This window comes from Dendroctonus ponderosae, unplaced genomic scaffold (genome assembly GCF_020466585.1).
Source record: "Dendroctonus ponderosae isolate FM_Combo_2020 unplaced genomic scaffold, Dpon_F_20191213v2 Dpon_F_20191213_2, whole genome shotgun sequence".
Lineage (NCBI taxonomy): Eukaryota > Metazoa > Arthropoda > Insecta > Coleoptera > Curculionidae > Dendroctonus > Dendroctonus ponderosae.
The window spans coordinates 16239262-16239991 of NW_026018165.1; the positions used below are offsets into that span (position 1 = coordinate 16239262).

Here is a 730-nt window from a genome sequence, read left to right on the forward strand (position 1 = left end):
CAATCTATTGTGCCAAAAGGCTATGAAGGCAGAAATTTTCATATCTTGTTCTTAAGTTGTGTTTGATGCTCTTCAATCGAGCTAAGTGAAATTGGAACACTGACCGATTAAGTACTAAGTCCACCCTGAAGTACTTAGTAACAGATTAGGTTATCAGATTCTTCATCAGAATGTTAATTAGTGTTGGTTCACGTGTTTATGTTCAGAAACCGCCTGCGACGTCCTCATTAAAAACATTCATTATCATTATCAACGAGAACAGACTCATAGATACCGCTTCAGCTCCTCTAGTTTTTTCATTGATCTGCGGACTATGGCTTGGAATAATTCCTACTTAATATCTGAACTCTGAGCATAGTGGCTCATTATCGTCGAAAACCCTACCAATCTGATGCAGCAAAGTTAAATCATTTTAATAGATTGAGGCAGGCAGTTTTTGCTTGGAACTGGTGCTTAACAGTGCTAGTTTACATGCCAAGATGAACCCAACATGGGTGATATTTTTGGCGATTCTGTGCAATGGTGGATGCAATGGTGCTAGACTGTTGGGTGTTTTTCCCATCCCGGTTCGAAGTCACTACACTTTAGCGTTCAAACTAATGCAAGGACTGGCCGAAGCCGGACATCAAGTTACAGTTATTGCCCCCTTTCCAGCCAAAAATGTTCCCAGTAATGTTTCGTGGGAACATGTAGTAGTTGAGGGAATAGCCGAAGAGTATCACAGTAAGTT

General features: G+C 40.7%; 1 protein-coding gene across 1 annotated transcript in view; it reads left to right on the forward strand.

Annotated features, from left to right (window-relative positions):
- Window positions 1–233: 233 nt before the first annotated feature.
- Window positions 234–730, forward strand: part of LOC125503478 (UDP-glycosyltransferase UGT5-like) — a 3276-nt gene continuing 2779 nt past the window's right edge. Inside the window, exon 1 of the mRNA XM_048663901.1 lies at window positions 234–723. Within this exon, the coding sequence (XP_048519858.1) occupies window positions 480–723 (244 nt within the window). The 5' untranslated portion in view covers window positions 234–479. The remainder of the gene's footprint in view (window positions 724–730) is intronic.